General features: G+C 57.8%; 2 protein-coding genes across 6 annotated transcripts in view; both read right to left on the bottom strand.

Moving 5' to 3' along the window:
• Positions 1-1,074: 1,074 nt before the first annotated feature.
• Positions 1,075-10,698, bottom strand: CA1H13orf46 (chromosome A1 C13orf46 homolog). 2 transcript variants are annotated; one of them, XM_086707786.1, is made up of 8 exons: positions 10,369-10,698; positions 7,263-7,314; positions 6,164-6,257; positions 6,001-6,063; positions 5,041-5,088; positions 3,914-3,981; positions 1,347-1,427; positions 1,075-1,165 (listed from the first exon to the last, which is right to left on the bottom strand). In XM_086707786.1, exons 1-7 carry the CDS (start codon positions 10,556-10,558, stop codon positions 1,361-1,363), a joined length of 582 nt encoding a protein of 193 aa, XP_086563912.1. In that variant the 5' UTR covers positions 10,559-10,698; the 3' UTR covers positions 1,075-1,165; positions 1,347-1,360. The 2 variants fall into 2 exon arrangements, with proteins under 2 accessions (XP_086563912.1, XP_086563904.1); XM_086707778.1 differs by lacking the exons at positions 1,075-1,165; positions 1,347-1,427; positions 3,914-3,981; positions 5,041-5,088 and having other exon boundaries at positions 5,791-6,048; positions 6,170-6,257; positions 10,369-10,695.
• A 3,014-nt stretch (positions 10,699-13,712) lies between these two features.
• Positions 13,713-19,813, bottom strand: part of RASA3 (RAS p21 protein activator 3) — a 120,854-nt gene continuing 114,753 nt past the window's right edge. For all 4 annotated transcript variants that reach the window (XM_086707762.1, XM_086707751.1, XM_086707758.1 and 1 more), the window contains 2 exons: positions 16,144-16,327; positions 13,713-15,114 (listed from right to left, as the gene is read on the bottom strand). In XM_086707762.1, the coding sequence (XP_086563888.1) occupies positions 15,039-15,114; positions 16,144-16,327 (260 nt within the window). In that variant the 3' untranslated portion in view covers positions 13,713-15,038. The remainder of the gene's footprint in view (positions 15,115-16,143; positions 16,328-19,813) is intronic.

The following is a 19,813-nucleotide window of genomic DNA, read 5'->3' as shown; positions in this document are numbered from 1 at the left end:
GGTGGCCTTTTCTGGGACCTGGTCACGTGACAGCCCCACCTAACTGGCCAGGGAAGCGGTTTCCATGATTGGATCAGCTGCTCCGGGGCCTCCCTGCTCTCTGGTGGATGCAGCGAGAGATGGAGGCGCCCGCCCACCTCCCAACCCACCTGCGCACACAGTGGGCGTCTGACTCCTCCAACCTTGGGGCCCCGATGTTCCTCACCCTCAGAGATACTTGTCACTGGCCCACGCCCTCTTGCGTGCTTGAGGTTGCTTTATGTGCGTGTATGTATGTGCACGTGTGTGTGACCGCCTGCCCATGTGTGTGTGTGCATGTGTGTGTATGTGCATGTGTGTGTAGGTGCACGTGTGTGTATGTGCACGTGGGTGTGACCGCCTACCCACGTGGGTGTGTGTATGTGCACGAGGGTGTGACCACCTGCCGGCGTGGGTACAAGTGTAATGTGGACGCACGTGTGTAGATGTGCATGTACAGTATGCACTTCTGGGTGTGTGTGCATGTGAGTGAGTGTGAGCCAGTGCATCTGCTGGGTTCTCAGTCGCAGGTCAGACCACATGAAATTGAAGTTCTTTGCCCACTTGGCCTGTGGCAGTTTGCTGAGACCTGGATGACGAACGCAGGACTCCTCACCCTTTGCTCAGCCTCCCTCTGTGCCCTCCCCCCCCCCCCCCCCGGCAAGCCCCTCCCCCTCAAGTCCCTACCCCCTCAAGCCCCTACCCCTGGAGCCAAGCCGGATGAGGCAAGGCCCTAGTGCAGCCTCTGGCGCTGGGAGCTCCCACTCCGGCTGCACAGATTGTCTGCTTGTGGCAAAGCTCACCCCCAGGTCCTCAAGGAACAATGCCTACCCTGCCTCGGGGCCCCTTGTGTTGGGGCTTGGACCCCTCAGGTACACCTGGGGCCAAGTCTAGGGCTGTGTGGTCACGGCCACCACCATGCACATGTGACCTGGGGGGGGGGTCAGTCATCTGTCACTGAACTCACCTCCCTCCCCCCAGTTACATTTCAGGGAGTGAGATGCATGGAAGGAAGGAGTAGGGATCCCTCAAGAGGCACCAGAGAGAGAGAACACCTTCTGTTCATGCTTTATTGTGTCTTTTTAAAAGATGGTGTCATTGCTCACCCAGCGGGTCAGTGGCTCACACCTGGGTGGTCATCGGGGCCCTGAAATGGTTCAAGTGGCGTTTCTTAGAGCTTCCTGTCTGCGTCCCCCGTCCCTCCCTCCCAGGTCTCTGCGGGACCGAGGAGGCCAGGAGATCAGGTGAGCAGCCCAGCCCCCTCTTTTCTGCTTCCTGTCCCCTCTAGATGCCCCCTCGGCCCCCAGCCCTGTCCTGGTGAGAACTACCTCATCCAGAGCTGTTACACACTGTCCTTGGCCTTCCTTCTGGTGGAGTAAGGGATGCAGCACACCCAGCTGGTCCTGGTCCTAGGGGCCGACAGCGGGCCGAGCGGGGGAGAGACAGGTGCCGCCCCTACTGAGCTCAGAGCCCAGGGCCACAGGCAGCACCCCTGCGCCCCAGATACATGCCGCCCATCAAGCCCAGGGGGCCCGGGGCCTGGCACCCACAGCCAGACTCCTGGGCAGGCTGGCTGGCCCTCCCACCAGCTGCCTCCCACCCACCCAGTGCCTTTGTCCTCTGCGCTGGGACGCCTGAGCCAGAAGGGGCCCCTGAACATGAAACACCTCAAAGACCAGCCGAGCCAAACCACTCCCCTCGGCCCCACGCCTACCCCTGCCCGTTTCCAGAACACCACAACTTGAGTTTTTCCCCAGTGGTGGTCTCTGGGGTCTCCACTTCCAACCGAGGCTGCCTCTGGGGTGGGTCAGCCGCCCCCCTTCCCTTTGCAGGGACCCCACAACTCGGTGCTGAAGCGTCCCACTGGGCAGTAAGCAGTGGCTGGCCCGCAGGTGCCGAACCCCACCATCTGAAACAGGCCTGAAAGAGCCTGGACAGAGAAGCCATGGCTCTGAGAACTGCGAGGGCAGGTGAGCAGGGCAGTGGGACAGACAGGTGGTCCTGACACCACCTGGTGGGGCGTGAAGGCCAGGCCCACGTGGAGGGCCCCCCTACACCCCCTTCCCACTGTCCAGCAGCCCCCCAGCACACAAGCTTGGTTATGTGCCGGCCCTGGCTTGCGGGTTTTCTGGGGCCACTGAGTCAGCAGGTAGGGAGCTGAGACCATGAGGCCGAGTGGGTGACTTCGGGATTGTCTGGCCCGGGGGCGGGGGGTGGGGGGAGCAGCAAGTCAAGCCACCGCGCTGCACCTGTGTGGCTGAATCCATCACCACGTCCGTTCAGAGACAATGAGAAGCATGGGGGCAGCCTCGATTTGGGGTATGACAGGGCGGCTCTGACCTCCTCCAGCCTGGATCTGGGGGTGTGACAGGGAGGCCCTGACCTCTTAGCAAACGCTGGCATGAGTAGACACGGGCAGGGACATGGGAACGTCTGAGGTCAGACTGGGTGACACTCCCTCACAGAACATACACACCTGGGGGAAAGTTTGTGGTAATAACAACACACCGAGTAAGCAAAGGCTTCGGGGCTACAGCTCAAAGCTACTGATGCTGGGTGGAGAGGGGGTGTGCCAGCGAGAGCTCACGAGGGGCCCGTGTGCCCCCGTGCCGCCCTCCCTGCTCCCAAGAGGGGCCTGGGTGACTCAGAACCTGTCCTTTTCATGAGCTGTTCCTCACTGGGCCAGTTACTTAGAAGGACAGGTACCAGCTTTAGAACAGAATAGACTTTTATCTAAATATCTGTTAGAATTTCTTTTAAAAAATGTTTGAGCTAAATAAGCCAAGGTAGTAACATAGTTGTTAATTCCAAGTGGGAAGTTGGATAAACTGCTATTTTCTTTTTGTGTTTCTCTGTATTGTTTAAAGTAAACTAAGGGTGCCTGGGGGGCTCAGTCGCTTGAGCACCCAACTATTGATTTTGGCCCAGGTCACGATCTCACTGTTTGTGGGTTCGAGGCCCGCGTCATGCTCTGTGCTGACAATGTGGAGCCTGCTTGGGATTCTCTGTCCCTCCCTCTCTCTGCCCTTCCCTCTCTCTCTGTCTCTGTCTCTGTCTCTCTGTCTCAACAATAAACATTAAAAATATTTTTAAATAAAAAAGTAAATGGGGCGCCTGGGTGGCTCACTAGGTTAAGCATCCGACCTTAGCTCAGGTCATGATCTCACGGTTCATGAGTTCAAGCCCCATGTCGGGCTCTGTGCTGACAGCTTGGAGCCTGGAGCCTGCTTCAGATTCTGTGTCTGCCTCTCTCTCTGCCCTTACCCCACTTGCAGTCTGTCTCTCTCTCTCAAAAATGAATAAACATTAAAAATAATTTTTTAAATAAAAAAAATAAAATAGGTCTAGGGGCCCTTGGGTGACCTAGCAGCCTACCCAGCACCCTTTATGGCCTCAGGACTTCACGGGGGTTGGCTGGCCCTACCCAATCTCTCCCCTAAGAGGGTGTAGGTAGTCAAGACAAATGTGTCTCCTACCCTAGCCCTGGGGCTCGGCCTGTGTGGCAGAGACACCGGCCAGGTGATGGGTCCTCCCTCCCAGTGACCTCTGCGACCAAAACCCCAAACTGAGAAGCTGGAAGGACCCTCACAGCAACACTTCCCTCTCACCTCTGCCTCCTCCCACTTCACGGTCTGGCCAAGCTGTTGGCTGATGGGATGGGGAGAGCGGGTCTTGCTATGGGGTGAGGGGGCCACAAGGTAAGGGTCATGCCTGAGTCCTGCTGCTCACGTCTCAGCCCCTCCGGGCTCATCAGTGCTGGGTCTCTATGCACACAGGTGAGGGGGGAAGGCACGCAGTGGGGTTCTGCCCATCCTGCAGGATGTGGGGCCAGCAGACACCATGGTAGAGGAGAGCCCCCCACGTCTCCGTGTATAAACTCATAAGCATCACTCACTCGTCTTCTGATGAACCCCCCATGTCCATCTCGGACTGCTTCTCTTCTTTCATGGTGCCTGTGACCACCTGTGGGAAGTGGGAGGAGCAGTTTAGGGGACAAGGGGAGGGAGGCAAGCATAGCCACTAAGGCCGGAACTGATGCACCTGCCTGAGGATCAGACGGGGGCCTGGAAACTGTGCCGGCACTGGGCATCTTCCCATGAGTTTGGGCACCATGAAGTGAAAATTGCCAATCGGGGGACCCTGGCCAAGGAACTGTGCCCTCCATGTGGGCCACTGTGACTTCTGGACTGTAATCCCAACTCTGCCACTGGATGACCTTCCTTGAGTCCTTAAAACCCATGGTGCCTCCAAGACAGCCCCGTGAGTAGCTAATAACCAGCATTCTTTACTGTACGGTGTGTTCTGAGGGCAAAGACTTGGAAGAAGTAATTAAAAAACAATCCCTGGGTAGGAGCTTAAACATGAGAGAGCTGGAAAACTTGCAGAGGTAGCTGCCCATTACAGCTGAGAACTGGAGGGCATTGTGGGACGCTTGTGTTGGGTCCAGACAGGCCTTTGGTCAACCCCTTCATTTCACAGAAAATGATGATACTATGACGATGAGGATGAGGATGCGGACGAGGTGGCAGTGGTGGTGGTGGTGATAATGGTGATGGTGATACCTGCTACTGAGGCTTTCTGGGTCTAGGCACTATTCTGAGAGCTTTACAGAACCACCCTGGGATGTGGGTGCCGCTAAGATCCTCATTTTACGAACGAGACCACCGAAGCACTGGGAGGTGTGTACTCAAATACTTGAGTATTTACTGGCAGAGCCAGACGTGGAGGCCAGGTCCTTGACTCCCAAGCCTGCGCCCTTCATTCCACCCCAGCATGATCCCAGAAGAGGTTCTTAGGGCCTGGGGGCACCCTGAGGGTTGAGCCAGGCCCTAGCATCTCTGGTGATGCTGGAATGCATGCAGGTTGGAGGATGAGGAGGCGGCAAGGGTGGCCTTTGGACCCCTGCCTCTACCTCAGCCTCCAACACATGCATGTGGGGCAGGTCCCCTGGACAAGCCTCGTGGGTCCCGAGCACCAGCATTCCCGGCAACAAGCCTGGCTCTGTCGTCTGAGGGCTTTTACCTCCTCCGCATGGTCTCCCAGATCAATCTCCACAAACACAGATGGTTTCTGTGAATGGAAACCAAAGAGGTGTGGATGGTGGGCTTGGGTGGGCTGGAGAGGAGAGGAGGCTTCCTGGGAGGGGCAGTGGGCTCCGGGCCCTGGCACAGCTAGGGTCTCATGACCACCCCCAGGACCACCACCGGTGGCTGTGCTCAGCGGGGGCTCCTGAGGAGCTGGCAGAGAGCTGCTGGCAGTACGGACGGCAAGGTGCCCGCGGCCAGCTCTGGCAGAGAGGAGGGAGGGGTACGGCCTCCCCTCTCCCCCTGCTCACTCCCTCAGTTGCCCTGGCTTCACCTGTCTGAGATTGCCTCAAGGTGATGCCCAGAGCTGCGGCATCCCCTCTACATCCTCTCCAGACCTGCACGCGGCCCCACGACCCTCCTGGGACCCTCACCCCGCGCCGGTGAGGACTCACACTGAGGTGTGGAAGCAGCTCGACCCAGGAGGGGTTTCCAGTGGGAGTGCTTTAGTGAACGCCACAGGTATTTGTGGGTGAGCTCCTGGAATCCCAGGGACCATCTGTCATAGGCCCAGCTCCCCCCTCCCACGTGGATCGGGAAGGGGAACGAGAGCCTTCTTCCTGTGGGATGTGGCCAGTGGGGATTCCTACCGCAGCACACATGGGTCTCTGGGCAGAGCGTCAGGGCATGGGACTGGGGACACTTCAAGGCTGGGCTTTCCACGGCCACCCCCGTCAGGTCCCAAAGGCCTCAGGCAGCCGCGTCAGGAAACAGGGGTGCCCAGCACCAGCTGGGAGCATGGAGCTTGAGCAAAGGCTCTTGGGTAGAGGTCGTGCTCGGTCCAGCCTACACGTGGTCCTGCCAAGGTGACCCCGGGCCCACGTGTCCAGCCTGCTCGTGGCCCCACAGGACTGTGCCTGTTAGCCCTCTCTGTTTGACAAAAGTCAAACGCTCTTGCCTCTTTTCCCAAAAGCTCATCCAGCTTTATGGACTCCAACTCCGGTTCCTGGGGAAGACACCAAACAAGTAAATAACAGCAGGGCCCGAGGACGAGGGACGTGTGTCCACACTACAGGCGTGCCCGGCCCGTCCTCCCACTCCTGCCACTGGCCTCTAGGTGGCCTCACCGCCGGCCCCGCCCAGCCACCATCAGGGTCCAGCTTCCTGAGGGAGTCCCGATTCTTTTCCTGCTTCTCTTCCTCTGGGTCTGCCTTACTGTGGGAGGAGCGGGGACAACGGGTCAGCATCAGTGCCCTGAGATGCAGCTTTGGGCTGGCGCTTTCTCCCCCTGGGTGTTGGGAGGCTCGGGGATGCACCCCACAGGACAGGGAGGGAATGGGTGTGGAGAACCTTCCGCGTGCCTGGGGGTGGGAGGGTGAGTGGGCGGAGGGCGAGGCAGAGGTGTCCCTTGCTAGGCATCGAGGAGTAGGCGGTGTTACTCGAGGCTGGTTCTGTGGCAATGGGGGTGGCGCTGGGGGGCTCTGTCTGTGGCGATGATGGTGGTGCTGGGGGCGGTGTCTGTGGCGAGGATGGTGGCGCTGGAGGCGGTGTCTGTGGTGATGATGATGGTGCTGGGGGTTGTCTGTGGCAATGATGGTGGCACTGGGGGGCTCTGTCTGTGGCGATGATGGTGGCGCTGGAGGCGGTGTCTGTGGTGATGGTGGTGGCGCTGGGGGCGGTGTCTGTGGTGATGATGGTGGTGCTGGGGGTTGTCTGTGGCAATGATGGTGGCACTGGGGGGCTCTGTCTGTGGCGATGATGGTGGCGCTGGAGGCGGTGTCTGTGGTGATGGTGGTGGCGCTGGGGGGGTGTCTGTGGCGATGGTGGCGGCGCTGGAGGTGGTGACTGTGGCGATGATGGTGGTGTTGGGGGGCTGTCTGCCAGTGATGCTGCACATCCACATCTTTCCCAAACAGTGAGACCTCTGGCATGACCAGCGGTCTGGAGTCGAGTGGGAACGTTTGCTAAGACAGGTGCCAGCTCCCAGACTCCAGGCCATGGCCAGCTGGGGTCCGCCTGGGGAGGCAGGTGCTGTGGGGTGTGCGGCTTGCAGCCCTGGCACCCCTCCCACCTTGAGCCGTCGGGGTCTTCTCAGGACACCCCAGGACTCCTTTGGGGTCCAAGCGTCAACCTTGGGGCTGGCCCCAGCCCCCACCCTGCTGTGTCCTGTGTCCTCCTCACGTCTCTGAAAACCACCTGTGCTGGACAAAGACCACTTACCAGTTGGCATCCTCAGTGTCACTCCGTAGGTCTCTTCCCTGGTCCTCCGACTCTGGGGAGGAAGGGGCAGCGATCGTCGTCAGAACTCCTGGGCCCGTGGCCGCCCTGCGAGCACTGACAGCGCATCCTGCAGGCATTGAGTCCGGGAGGACAGTCCAGGTCCCATTTCCCCGTGGCCACATCCAGGCCCAGAATGCTAAAGGTGGCCGCTTCCCTATACCTGCTCCCCTTCCTGCCAGCAGCTCGGCGCCCCCGTCCCCCAACCCAACACACATATGGGGCCCAAGATCCAAATGCAGTCCTGCTGCGGGGGTGGAAGTTACAAAGCCTTAAATTGTTCTTCGATAGGAGGCCTTGTGGGGTGCCTCGGAGCACCCTGATCCTGCAGGGAGGATTTTCTCACAGAACTTGGTGGTGTCCCGTCCATGTGGCTCCCAGGCCTCAAGGCCGGGGGCCCCTGCGGACCGGAGAGCTGATGGCTGGGCTCCGGGAGACAGCCTGCAGGCTGCTTCTGTGTGGAGACCAGTAGAGTAGCTGGGTCTCCAGCTTTCCCATGCCATCCCTGCCCTGGGCCTGGCCTCTCGGGGCCCCCCTGCCTCATGTCAGGAGGCCTGACTGGAGGGAGGCCCATCTTAGCTAGGCCTCCCTGGCGCTCAGCGCACGCAGCCTTGGCTGTGTTGTTTGGGCCCTTCTCGGTGACTCACGAGCCCCCTGTGGCTAAGAACTAGGGTCTTCCTCCTCCTCTCGTCCTTCGCGCCCACACCGGTGCAGGGACTGATGCTGATGTGTGCTCGGGTCTTCAGAGAACATTTCAGAAGCTGGTGGCTCTCGAGACGTCCTTTGGGCCAAAAAGGCTCAGCCCAGTCCCTACCTCAGAGAGAAGGACTCGAGTGATTCAGAAGCAGTAGTTTTGGGATTTTAAAATTGACTTCTTTTGGAAAATCTTCAGCAGGTCCCTACCTGTAGGCACACGTGTGTGTGTGTGTGTGTGTGTGTGTTTTAGAAGACACGGCTGATCCCTGAACCTGCTGCTCCCTATGATATGTATCTGGCACGAAAAGAAGAATCACTAAAAAGAGAGACATGATTTTTTTCTCCAAAGTAGACCCTCTGGGGCATATGTCATATGGAGGAATATTAATACTTATGTGTCTGCTGGTCTCACCTCCTTTCCCTCTTCTAAGAAAGCTCCTGAGATTATCAGGGGTCTGGGCGTACGGGGCAACCAGTGACACCTTAATCCGAAGGGCTCAGCCAATGGCCGTCCACCAGGCAGAGGCCTGGGGGCTGAGGAGCTGAGTGGGGTCTGAGGTCAGAGAAGCGGGGCCTCCAGAGGTTTAGCAACAAAGGGAATAGAACGTTTCCTTTGGTTCTGCTCTTCAGCCGAGATGTGAACATCGTCAAATGCTTGCAGATTATTTTTGGGGTGTGAGACAGCCCCTCGGGGCGCAGTGGGAGTCGGGCCTCAGCCACCTCCTCTGGGAAGTAGGAAGTCGCATAAAAGGCACTGAACTGCCTGGGGAGGGGAGACCCTCTTAACCGGTGTTGATCCTGTGATGGGGGTCAGAGGCCTGACTTGGCCTTATAGCCTGGCTGTACCCACCCTGCTGACTTTATCCCTTGGAGAAAGCCCACCTCTCAGGGGCAGCCCCCCACTTCCTCTCTGGACACACCCTCCCTGGAGCACCAGCTCGGTGGAGGGACGGCCGGGGGGCAGGAGGGGCAGCAAGGCAGGCCTGGGCTCTGGAGTCCGGGGCGGGCATCGTGGACACAGCAGCATGAGCCGGGCAGCTCCTGTGGTGGGTCCCATGCTGGCGGCCGGTGGCTGGATTCCTGCTGTCCCCTCCTACACCAAGCTGGTCCTGGGGCCGGCTTGGACCTCTCATCTGCAGACTTAGTCCGGCCGCCCCTCGCTTGGAGCATTGGGCTAGCTGGCCTGTGTCCTGCGTCCGTGGCATCTCAGTACCTGTGGGTTTGGGCGGCACCTGCCTCATTGCCCTTGCTCCCTGCAGGTGTACGGAGGTGTGTCCTGGGCACCTGGCAGGGCCACCTCTTCTGGTCTCAGTTTACCACGTGGACAGTGGGACCGGAGCAGCCCTTCCCAATGCTCTCCGTCCCACGGGCTCCAGGGGGCCTGAGCCCCGCTGCTGAGTGGTGTCCGAGGCCACCTGGGAGCCACGTGGGGATCTGCCATTCATGCTGTTCGGGGAAACCCTGTGGTGCTGGCAGGAACATCCAGAAATAGTGGGCACCGAGCCTGTCCTCTCCTGCAGCTGCCCCGTAGTGGTGGCATTATCAGGACACGTCTACTTGCTTCTTTGGGGAATTTTGCTCCTCTCGAGTGAGCCTCAAGTGAGACAGGGTCGCCGTGTTCAGAGGCTTTGGGGGACAGAGGGTAAGAGCCCAGCGGTGCCTCTGTGCTGCTGGCCGGCACCCCTTCTCCCGAAACAACACCTCTTTGGATGTTTACGCTGAGAGAACAAATATTTTTACACCCCTACCTCTCAAAATCATCCATAGGTCTTGAACAAACAAACCACATTTCCTGCTTACTGGGTTTCATTTCCAGAGTCCTGACCTCAAAAAGGGCTGCTCGCTGGGTGACCTTCCCAGGAGAAGCAGAACTCCTGGGGGCCCTGCAAATGACTGAACCAGTCCCCTCATCTCAGCCAGCTCAGGGCCCTGCTCCTCTGGGGAGAGGACCACGAGACACCTACCCACTGGGGAGCCCAAGTGGCTAACATCAAGGAGCGGCCATGCAAGCACTAGGTATTCCGCACCCCCGCCCCCGCCCTGCCCACGACCGCGTGTTGAGGGATATCCTAGGTGGCAAGAACCGGCACGTGTAACGTTACCTAGCTGGCCCGTGTCCTGTCTGCCGGCCCTGTGGGCTCACGGCTGACCTGGCCCGGGAAGCCCCCAGGTTCCCCGAGAGGGACTGACCCCCACGCTTCCCATGGCCACGGCCCTCCTGACCTCCTGACCTCAGCAGAGCTCACCGAGGCCCACTCAGTGGGCCCTGCCCTCAGGCTGGCCTGGTTCTGTCACTTTGGGTGTGGGCAGGGGCGGTGGGGCCGGGCCGGAAGGAGGGGCGTGGCTGGCCTACCCAGCTCCCCGCTCAGCTTCTTGACGCAGCGCAGAGGGTCCCCCTTCTGCAGCAGACCACCCACGCTCCTGCTGCGCTGCAGCTCGACCATCTCACTGGCCGCCTTGAGGTGTCTGGGGGCTCCCCCCGATGGAGGGGCCCCGGGGCCCGGCCTGTGCCTCCTGTGTGCGGCTGTGTCCTTCTCCATCATCCTCCCTCCGTCAGGGCTCCAGAAAGAAGAGGGACGTGGGTTCCCGAGTGCGCCCTCAGACGCAGAGCATGGCTTCCGACCTCCGTCCGATCCAATGAGCAGCCCAGTGTGCCCTGCGGGCCCCTGTTGCCAAGTGGCCCCTGTGACATCACTGCAAAGTCAGAGGTCAGCCCCACCCCCACCTGCGAAGGAGGCTGAGGCCCCTCCTTGTGGATGCGGCAGCACTTGTGGTGCTGGGGCCTTTGGACGATTTCCTCATATTGAGCATCTTTGTCCTGTCAGGGACATGTCATTGTGGACCAAACTCAGGCAAAGGGACCAGGGGCTCGGAGGGGAGGGGACATGCTGACAAACCCGGTTCTGCACCCCCCCACCCCCTGCCACTGTCAGTCCGCTCGTGTGGCTGTGGAGAACAGCAGGCGACCAGGACAAATAACACTTGTCCCTCACAGTCTGGGTGAGGACCCGGGACAGATGACACTTGTCCCTCACTGTCCGAGGACCCAGGACGGATGACACTTGTCCTCACAGTCCGGGTGAGGACCTGGGACGGATGATACTTGTCCCTCACCATCTGAGGACCTGGGACGAATGACAGTTGTCCCTCACTGTCCGAGGACCCAGGACCGATGACACTTGTCCCTCACAGTCCGGGCGAGGAGCCTGCTCCCCTGGGGCTGCTCTCCCAGCCTGCGTGCCGCCTCCCATCCCTTACTCACTTGTCTCTCTGCATGTCTGTGTCCTAATCTGTTTTTCTTCTTTTGAGTCTAGTTGACATACATTACATCCATTTCAGGAGTACAACATAGTGACCCGACTTCTTCCTGCCGTGCTCCCCGCACATGTCGTCCACTGTCATTGGCTCTATTCTGTTTCATCCTGGACTTGTCCACTCGGTAGCTGCAGGCCTGCACCTCCCCTGGCAGCCTAGTTTGTTCTTTGTATTTAGGGGTCTGAGTCTGCTTAAATGTTTATTATTATTATTTTTTTTTTTTGACAGAGTGCAAGCACGAGCAGCAGAGGGGCAGAGAGAGGGAGACACAGAATCCGAAGCAGGCTCCAGGCTCTGAGCTGTCAGCACAGAGCCCGACGCGGGGCCTGAACCCACAAACCGTGAGATCATGACCTGAACCAAAATCTGACACTTAACTGACTGAGCCACCCAGGCGCCCCAGATTCTTTTTTATTCATTGGATTATTTTAGATTCCACTTATGAATGAAATCATATGGTATTTGTCTTTCTCTGACTTATTTCACTGAGTGTAATATACTCTAGGCCCACCCATGCCATCACATATGGGATATCTTTCTATGGCCGATACTCCGTCCTGTACAGACACATATGTATCCATTCATCTGTGATAGACACTTGGGCTGCATCCGCATCTTTGCTATTATAGATAATGTAACCATCAGAGTGTGTGCGTCCCTTTGAGTATTTTTCAACTCTTTGGGTAAATAGTGCAATTGCTGGGTTGTATGATAGTTTTATTTTTAATTTTTTGAGGAACCTCCACACTTTTCCAGAGCAGATGCACCAGTTTGCATTCCTATGAACAGTGCAAAAGAGATCCTTTCTCTCTGCATCCTTGCCAACATCTGTTGTTGCCTGAGTTGTTAGCCATTCTGACAGGTGTGAGGTGGTATCTCATGGTGGTTTTGATTTGTATTTCCCTGATGATGAGTGATGTTGAGCATCTTTTCATGTGTCTGTTGGCTGTGTCCTAATCATACGGGATTAGGGCCCACCCTTGTGACTTCATATAACCTTAATTACCCCTTTAAATGAAGAGCCAATTGCCAAATATAGTCACAAGGTGAAGTGCTGGTGGTATGAGTTTTTGGAGGGGACACAATTCAGCCCATAACACAGCTTGACAGAGGACATCTGGTGTCATCCCAGCACATGCTTATCTGCAAACTTCCAAGGCCACGGGGACAAATCACAGTATGTGCTTCCCTGAGCAACCAGTTGATCATAAATATTCAGAATGGGGCAAATGGTACTCCCTGGCTCCACACGCACTTCTACCTTGTCCGAAACTCTTCAGAGCATCTCCGCTGACAGGAGGGCTCAGGTCACCCAGCCGAGGGGCCGGTGCAGGTGCTGGTGTGGGGCCTAGATTCCCGAGTGCAGAGGGCTAGTCTTGGAGAGGCCAAGGGACAAAAGCCAGGATGGTGGGTCGCTTACGTTATCTGGAGGAAGAGCAAGATTGAGGCCCCTGAAAGCCACTGTGACCTGTCACTAGGGGTCCTGGGAGAGGACCTTCTGGTTCCCGTGCTCCCCAGGCTTTCCTCCTTTCCGCCCTCCTGGTTCCCTGGGTCCCACATGTGTCTGAATCAGCCAGGAGCCGCCCTGTGGCCCTGTCGTGGCCCTGCCGTGGCTGCTCGTGTCCATCCTGACTGATGCTGGCAGCCTCCGACCCGGCGGCCGCATGGGCAGGCGCTCCTCTCTGCACCCCTCAGACCCCTGGCACCACCCCACCACACTGAGCCACCAGGAGGGACCGGAGGGAAGCAGTAATGGCACTTCACTCCCCAAGTCCATGCCCCCAGGGAAGGGCTGACCCCCCACCCCCCCACCGGGTGTCCCCAGAGCCAGACCATCGGCTTCTTTCATAACAGCCGACTCAGGCTGGAACTAAAACAGCAGCTGAGTGAAAACCGAACGGAAAGAAGAAAGGACCAGGGAAAAGAGAAGGTCTGCTCTTGCCCTGCAGGCAGGGTCTCCCCCAAATGCAATGCAGCCTCCCCTCCTCCACCCACCCAGGTGGGACTGGGTCCTCAGCACCTTCCACCTCCCGGAGGCACCTGCCCCTCCCTTAGATGCTGGCCTGTGTCCGGTCCTGGAGCACGAGGCCCACTGAGTCTCAGAGACTGTGGCACAAGACAGAGCCCACCTTCCCCTCCTGGGGCTGGATGCCTGCAGGTTCCCAGCAGGACACGGGCCATGGCAGTCGCCGTGCTGACCCACATGTCTCCATCCCAGAGAGCATGCAGTTTCCAGCTTGATCTAAAGGCCCACAGCTGCACCTCACCTATCACAGGGACATCACCCACCATCACAGAATGACACAGAGCTCGACCACACACCCCCAGCTCCCACGTGCAGTTGTCAGTGGGTGCGCCTGGGAGACCAAGCCAGTCCTCAGAAAGAATAAAAGGTCTGTTTTAATTGGCCAGTAAAATACATTGCAAATCATTAGTATCTTATAAACAGAAACATTAAGTTACAAATCCATGTTAAAAATTGCAGTTCTGTGCAGCCTCATAGCTGTGTGTCCCAAAGTTTTTGCAACATTTTCCTCCACCATTTTTGTGACAAGTAATGCTACTATCTGCCATCAGTCAGAGTCTGAAGGACAGTACTTGCAAAGAAGGGCAGATACGGGCACAAGGTCTACGTGTCAGACTGCTTTCCAAGTGTCGAGGGCTAACTGCTCCTCATCAGGGGCCCCAACCCCTAAGAGATGCCCCTCCACTGCCTGGCGGCTTCTAGGAGCTTCTGAGACACAGCAAATTGCTGCTCCTGGGGCCTGGGGTCGGGGTGGGGGTGTCCCGGCTCAAACTCAGGACATCCTCACTTCCCCTGGGGACTGCGGAGGGCCTGGGACTGGCATCTGGGGGGTGCACTGCGGGCCCGCTGTCGCTCCGCCGTGGCGCCCTCCCCTTTGATGAGCACAGGTTTACATGTTTGAGGTAATTGATATCAAAGAGCTCATTAGAAGCAGTCCTTTAAAAACATTAAGAAAACCAGGTTGAAAATAATGTACATTTCTTATCTTAAAAACCTTCCCCAAACTCCCACAAGGGGCAGCCAGTGTGGATTCTACTTTGAAGCCCCACAGACGGCAAAACAACCACAGCTTTTGCTTGAAGGGGCACGCTCAGCCCGCCGCTGGCTCCGGCAGCGTCTGCAGGCCACGGACTGGCCTCTGCGGCCCACGGGACGGGACTCCAGCATCTGGGAGGGCAGACTGGAAACCCCGCCCAGGTGCTCTCTGCAGGACCCTGTACCTCCAAAACATCAGGAGCATCCTCAAATTGTGACTTCGTGCGGTTAAGCACCACGAAGCCACAAAGCGGGCCCTCCAGCCAGGAGGAACACCACCAGGAGGCACGCTCACGGGAAACAAATCACACCACTAGCATCCCGTCTTGTGGAAGCAGGATGTTAAGGAAAAGTGCCGGAGGGCTCCGGGGGCGCGGGCACACAGAACCCCACAAAGGCGAAAGCACACAGACGCAAGCAGTGCTACGGGGCGCCGGCCAGCAGGGTGAGCAAAATGCACAGCCACCACAGGCAGAGTCCCCGCGGTCCCCTGAGCCCGGTGCGTGCCATCTGTGTGAGCTGAAGACGTGTGGGTCCCTTTCCCTGCTGGCTGCGGCCTCTCGTCTTTCCTCTGTCCCCTCCTTCCCAGAGACCGCGGCTCTCCTGGGGCAGCACAAGGCCATCCCGGCCAGGACAGCCTGCAGGCTTCAAATGGAATGGGTGGAGGTCTCAGATTGCTGCCTGACGTAGTTCTGGAAGCTCTTGTCTCCGATGGGGTGCTCCCTGCAAAGGGGAGATGGCAGAGAGGAGGGAGTGAGGCACAGCCCCCCATTGTCAATTGCCCATCTGCATGTTTTAATACTGTTTTTTCTATGTGGTACATATTCACTGTAATAAAATGAAAAATACAGACACGCAAAAAAAAAAAAAAAAAAAAAAGCCAGAAATCACCTGTAGAAGCGTAGGTGTAACCTGGAGACAGACAAAATGTGTGGAACTTCTGGCCCCAGAAATCTAATTTCGGGAGCAAGTGGGTTTGGAAGCAGGAGGGTCTGGGGGTCAAGAGGTCAGGAGGGTCTGGAGGGTCTGGGGGCAGGAGGGTCAAGAGGTGTGGGGGGCAGGAGGGTCTGGAGGGAGGAGGGAGGAGAGTGTGGGGGCAGGGGGTCTGGGGAACAGGAAAGTCTGGGGCGTAGGAAGGTCTAGGGGGCTGGGGGGCAGGAGGTTCAGGAGGGTCCAGGGGACAGTAGGGTCAGGAGTGTCCAGGGGACAGAGAGTCAGGAGTGTCCAGGGGACAGGAAGGTCTGGGGGGCAGGAGGGTCAGGAGAGTCTGGGGGAAAGGAAGGTATGGGGGACAGGAGGGTCTGGGGGGCTGGAGGGAGGGGGGTATGGGGTACAGGAGGTCTGGGGGACAGGAAGGCCCTGGGGGCAGGAGGGTCTGGGGGGCAGGAGGGTCAGGAGGGCCTGGGGGACAGGAAGGTCCAGGGGGCAGGAGGGTCTGGAGGGTCTGGGGGACCTGAGGGTCAGGAGAGTCTGGGGGACCGGAAAGTCCAGGGGACAGGAGGGGCTGGGGGCTGAGGGTCTGGAGGGAGGAAGGTGTGGGGGGCAGGGGGTCTGGGAGGCACTGGGGTAGGCTGGTGCTGTCCCCAGGACACTGTCCAGCACACCCTGGAGAGTGCAGTAAGGCTGCTCTGAGACGGGAAGCCTGCCTCAGTGGTCATGGCTGCATACAGGTGGCTTCAGGTCGGGCCTCACCCCAGCAAGCTCCTCTCAGCCACCTCCCCTGCCCCTGCCATCCGGATGCCCAGTACTCACTGGCTCCCATACTTGGTCTTTTTGAACTTGTCCCTTCGGTACTGGGCGTGCTCCTGCTCCAGGGCCCCCACCCCAGTGATAACCTGCTTCAGAGTCTTGTAGGTCTCCTGGGGGTCGTCGATGATGAACGTGGAGTACTCCTCCTGCTCGGGGCCATCGTACACAGATCTGCTGCCACAGGCCTCTGCAGCATTGGGAGAGGCCAGAAGGTCAGGCGGGACCTCTATGGGGCAGCCTGCCAGGTAAGGGCTGACCATCCCCACACACACACACACACACACACACACACACACACACACACGAAGAAGCAGAGGCTGATGCCCGTTTCTGACCAGCTCATCTCCGGGGCAACCCGCATCTGTCCACGCCCCACTGTTCAGCAAACCAGAGCTGGCAGATGTATGCTTCTGGATGATCGGCCAGGCTGGCGCAAGGGCCTGTGGGGTCACCCGGGGTCAGTTTGGGGAGGTGACCTCAAGGAAAGCCCCATCTTAGAAAGGGGGTTCCTGGGTTTCACTCACTTCGGTGACCCAGCATTTACGTGCATACCCCATGGCTGGACACGTGGGCACATGAGAAGCCATCCTCACGGGCGTCACTTCTCAACCAGTCTGTGTTAGCAGCTTCCTAGGACCTCTGTCACCCCCACCTGCTAGACAAGTGACTTTCTCATCAGGTCACCTCACTCCTGCTGAAGACCATGCTGTGGCCTTCAGGCATCCACAGGAAGCACCCAATCACCTGAGCTGGGCCCGCACCCCCCCTCAAACCTGTCCCCAGTCACCTAAGCTGGGCCCTACATTCCAGGGCCACAGAGGCAGGTTGGAAGACATGCCATCTGTATAGCATCTGGCCTAGATGAGCCTGGATCTGCGGACCCCTCACCCGTCTGTACTGCTGTCTCATTATCACAGAAGCTCTTATGTACACTTTACTGTCTTTACTTCCAACCCAGGAAAGATCCCCTAATTCTTACTGAGAAATCACAAGTTTGTAGAAAGGAAAATTGGGAAGATTTAAAGTTGCAAAGGAAAAGAGAATCTGACGTGAAGGAGATAAGTAACTGTAAACATGAGAGGAAAATGGGGGGAGAGCCTGGTGGATGCCCAGGGTGTGGAGTGTGAGTTCAGCCTTTCCCTTTTTATGTAAAATGTGGGGTTATGGTCTCCAGAGCCAGACTAGCTGGATCCCCTCCCCAAAGCCCCCACTTGTGGTAGCGACCTGGCCTTGAGCAGTTGACTTAAGTCTGAGCCTCAGCAAACCCCTCTGGGAAATGGGGGCACCGGTGTTCCAAGAGGCCCCTACCTGGGGCCTGGCAGTATGTGTGAACTGTAGCTATTATAAAGACAGAGGGACACAGAAGAGGGTCACAGCTGGCATGGACAGGTCAAAGAGGACACCCCCTGAATAAGCACATGTCTGTGATCAGAAGGCAACCAGAAACAAAGACTCCCACTGCCAGGGCGATGCTGGTGGAGTCAGGCAGACACCTTCAGAATGCAAGGATCTGCAGCTACCTGCATCCTGCGGGGCCCCGGAGCAGAGGGAGGAAGGCAGCGGCGGTGGCTGGGGGAAGGACATGGGCGGCCGGGGCCAGGCTCACCTCACACCTGTGCTAACTGCCTCACAGAGGTTGTATCATCGGACCCCGGATTAACCCAGGCGGGACAGCACCATCTCCACCCCGTTCCATGGAAGAGGACATCAGGGCTCATCTCTGGATGGAGGCCTGGGAATCCTGGACAAACCCAACGCAGGGCACTGAGGACTGTAGCCCACATGGGCCAGGGCTGGCAGCGACTGAGAGGCCAGACCCAGGAGGAGGCCTGAGGCCTGACGACAGGCAGGTGAAGTGTGGGCTCGAGGCTGTGTGAGTCCTCCCGCTTAACCTTCCCAACACTCTGACGGAGGGGCAGGAGGGGCACTCGTGCCTACTCTGCAGAGGAAGAAGCCGGCTGCTATTCCAGGATGCACCACAAGAGCAGTGACCTGCTGTCACCTTGAAAACCTCATCTGTACCATTCTCTGTCCAGTGATGAAGAGCCCTGCGATGGCTCTTCAACCAGGACCCCACCAGGCCCCGCGCTAACCCTTCCCTGCCTGATGCACTGGGTTTTGTGGTTGGCAGACTTCAGGGGCAGGGTTAAAGAACCAGGGGTGCCCAAAGGAGTGTGGCCAGGTGAGTCCATGCCACATGACGGGGGCAGAGGTCGAACCTCTCGCACAGGCAACTGTAACACAGCTTCCTCCGAGGGCCAAAAGGCTGCTGTGCCCAAGAGGCAAGGACTGACAACATCAGGTGGAAATAAGCCCCATGGTCCCAGTGCTCAAAAAGATGGTTTGACTAGTATAAAGAGAGTATCTCAAGATGATTAGGTTGCTCTGACAACAATCTGCCTCAAAGAAGCACTGAGACTCCAGGCAGAGGCCTGAAGACTGAGAAGTGAGTCGATGCTACAATGCCTAGGTGAAGTGTAAGGTGTCCAATCATGGTGATGCTCTATGAACACCTATCCAGATGATTCCTATACTGGGAGGGAGGCTGAATGTGCAAGACCTCTTTCCATTACTTCCATCTACCATCCATCTATCCATCCATCATTCAGCCATCCAACACCCATCCAACCGTCATCCATCCATCATCCATCCATCCATCATTCACCCACCTATCATCTATCCATCTATCCATCCATCATCCATCCACCTACCGTCTATCCATCCATCCATCCTTCACCCATGTATTTATCCATCCACCCATCATCCATCTATCCATCCATCATCCATCCATCCACCCATCATCCATCCACCTATCATGTATGCCTGTCCATCCATTCATCCAGAAAACAGGTATTCAGCTCCTCCTCGATATCGGGCACTGGGGTAAATACGACCTGCTTCTGGTCTTAAAGGGTCAAGTACATTGAGGGTGAGCAGATCAGAGCTGATTATCACGGCAATGAGAGATAAACACAGGGTTAGGAAAAGATTCCCACAGCGGGAGACTCAAGACAAGCAGGTATCAATCAGACTAAGGGGGTGGGGGTGGCATCAGGGGCAAAGGCACAGGGGCTTGCAATGGTGCGATGCTGTGATCAAGAGGGAGGCTATGCGTGTACAGAGGCCTGGAAGGTGGCTGATCACGCAAGGCTTAGTCAGCCTCCTTCAGGAACCTCACACGGTGGCTTCAACCTCTGTAACTCCTTGACCCTACCCTCCTCTGTTCTGGTCATTCTTCTCGGAGGGCTGGGAAGAAGCTGCCATCCCTTGGCTCCAGTGAGGCCTGGTGTAGCCCCGCGGCCACTTCTGCACGGCCTCCGGGAACCTTGGATCCAGGTGTCGTGTGTGCCACTGGGGTAGGTGACTATGCACACATGCACAGTTGTGTGCATGTGCATACACATGCTGTTGTCCATGCACATCTGCACGCGAGCTTATGTTCTAGTGCGTAGACACGGTTGTCTTACATGTGCATGTGTGTGCGCACGTGTGTGTGTGTGTGTGTGTGTGTGTGTGTGTGGCTGTGTGTGCACGCACATGTGCCCAGAGCTGGGTGCGGAGTGTGATCTGAGGCTGCCAGAGGGGACTGAGCTCACAGACAGGAAGCTCACCACGTGTACCAGACCAGGACTCAGTATGGTCCAGGCTGAGGCCACCACTGACACCGCTGGGT

Source organism: Puma concolor, chromosome A1 (assembly GCF_028749965.1).
Source record: "Puma concolor isolate L17-30 chromosome A1, mPumCon1.1.hap2, whole genome shotgun sequence".
Taxonomy (NCBI): domain Eukaryota; kingdom Metazoa; phylum Chordata; class Mammalia; order Carnivora; family Felidae; genus Puma; species Puma concolor.
Note: the sequence above shows the minus strand (reverse complement) of the source record. Positions and strands in the feature narration are given on the sequence as shown.